The sequence below is a fragment of the Palaemon carinicauda genome, chromosome 4 (genome assembly GCF_036898095.1).
Source record: "Palaemon carinicauda isolate YSFRI2023 chromosome 4, ASM3689809v2, whole genome shotgun sequence".
Taxonomy (NCBI): Eukaryota; Metazoa; Arthropoda; class Malacostraca; order Decapoda; family Palaemonidae; genus Palaemon; species Palaemon carinicauda.
The window spans coordinates 153,865,046-153,867,331 of NC_090728.1; the positions used below are offsets into that span (position 1 = coordinate 153,865,046).

At 35.8% G+C, this 2,286-nt stretch overlaps 1 protein-coding gene across 1 annotated transcript in view; it reads right to left on the reverse strand.

Moving 5' to 3' along the window:
• Positions 1-1,185: 1,185 nt before the first annotated feature.
• Positions 1,186-2,286, reverse strand: part of LOC137639709 (uncharacterized) — a 6,558-nt gene continuing 5,457 nt past the window's right edge. The window contains exon 2 of the mRNA XM_068371957.1: positions 1,186-1,310. Within this exon, the coding sequence (XP_068228058.1) occupies positions 1,186-1,310 (125 nt within the window). The remainder of the gene's footprint in view (positions 1,311-2,286) is intronic.

The window sequence follows — 2,286 nt, forward strand, 5'->3', positions numbered from 1 at the left end:
CACCCACCACCTACTTACACCCCAACCAACAACCTCTACAGCCACTTAAAGATGCCTATCCGCCACAGCTATGCTATTGCCTCTCCAAAGTCGGGGTTGCTATGAAGAAATGCTCAGACGGTAGTCAGTGGCCAAAAAACGTGTAAGTAGGCAATCTCTTTTGGGGGTGGCCTCCCCTGTTAGTGATCTTTTTCTTTTAACATGAGGCAGGTACGGGCGTGTGAATTTTGGTTAACATGGGTGCTTACCATTCTCTTCTACCAAAGCCACTCGTCAGGACACCATGTAGTCTGTCTAAATCTGCCAACGTCCGCCTAATAGCTGCCAACGGTACTGTGATCCCCACCCATGGTTACCAGAACCTCACATTTTAGTTTAGAAGTGTTAAATATAACTAAAAGTTTCTCGTTGCTGACATCACACTGCCAATACTGGGTGCGGATTTTGTCTCACTTATTTAGCTCCTGGTTGATGTTACTCACCGACGACTAGTTAATGCTGAATCTTACTTGTCAACACCTCTCCAAACAGCCTCTTTCGACCTCACTCTCCACATCAGCCCATCCCCGGATGCCCACGCCCACCTCCTCAGGTTGTAACCGTAATTTTTCCGTCCAGAACTTCTTCAAACGACCACGGTTTCCGCCAAACACGATATTTATCACTATATGAAGACAACAGGGACCCCAGTATTTGTCAGATTCACGCGTGTGGCACCAGATCGTTTTGCAACAGCTAAACAAACGTTTGCCAAAATGGAGTAAATGGGCCTTTACCTAAAGGCCTTGAGCCCATGGTTGTCACCCTTTCACAACGTTCTGAATAAAGGTGGTATGAATTATTGATTAATCAAGGTTATGTGATCCTTCCTTGTGCTATTTTTATGATATATAAGAATATAGAAAGAGGAGTTGAAAAGGTTAATTAATTTATTAGATTCTGCAGACAAGCTTGTCAATAATAGCTATCTACTCTAAGGAATCGCAAAATTCTCAATGACAAAAAAGAACACTTGGCAATTGGATCATCAATAAACTATTTTTTCAAATGATATCAAAGGGAATAATTTAAAGAAAAAATAAGAAGCCTTTAGTTGATAGAAATAATGGATTTCAGGCAGTTTGAAGCTAATCCTTAATATCCTCTCCCTCAGAAACGCAATTTTTTACACATATTCTACAGTACTTACTGACATGAATTGAGATTTGACTTCTTCCGTGATATTTTGCCGGATTCTCTACCTCGGTATCTTGAAGTATGAGTCATACTAAATTTATATCCCTTAGGAATACACCAATTTACACTCAGGCCTGTGAAGACAAAACGTTTACTCTTTAGTTTCAGGGGATTACTTACTTTGCCTCTTTGAGTGATTTAGTACGAGTGATATGCCAGGATGTTAGAGTGGTCAAAATTGTAGTATATGTCTGTACCTCCACCTTTATCCCTTTAACGCTTGTACCATTTTCCTGTGAACGCCTAATTTTAGGAAAGTGATGTATACATAAATATACATACATACTGCACACACACACACACACACACACACACACACACACACACACACACACACACATATATATATATATATATATATATATATATATATATATATATATATATATATATATATATATATATATATATATATATATATATATATATATATATATATTATTGCATGTACAGTACACCTACACATGTGAAAATTTTTCTTATTTTTCCATAAATTATTACTGAGAAGGCAATGAATTTCCAAGACACTATCAAGTTGGTAGCGTGAAACGACTATCTGAAGCGAAAGTGAATTAGAAAAATAGACACAAGAATAATTACAAGTAGTTTCCCAATAATAATAATAATAATAATAATAATAATAATAATAATAATAATAATAATAATAATAATAATAATAATAATAATATTTATCCTACTCAGTTTCCTTGGTGGCGTAAACTGCAATCGCTTAATTGCTTGATTTTTTCGGATTCATGAACTAATTAAGGAAAGGAGAAAATAAGAAGAGCTTTCTTTTCAGTGTTAATGAGCATGATAATAACTTTTCCGTAAGAAAACCCTTAATTATATTCTGCTTCCAAGAGTGAGCAGTGTTGAGGGACCAAGAGAACCACGTGAATAGCGTATTACTCGTTTTTATTTTATGAATCTAAAAGAAATAAATAGATTAATCTCATTTCTTGCCACACATGTTCACTGGAAATGTAATCAAGCAAGGAACTTTAACTAATGCTTTTAATAAACCTTGTAATGAAGGAAACTGTCATT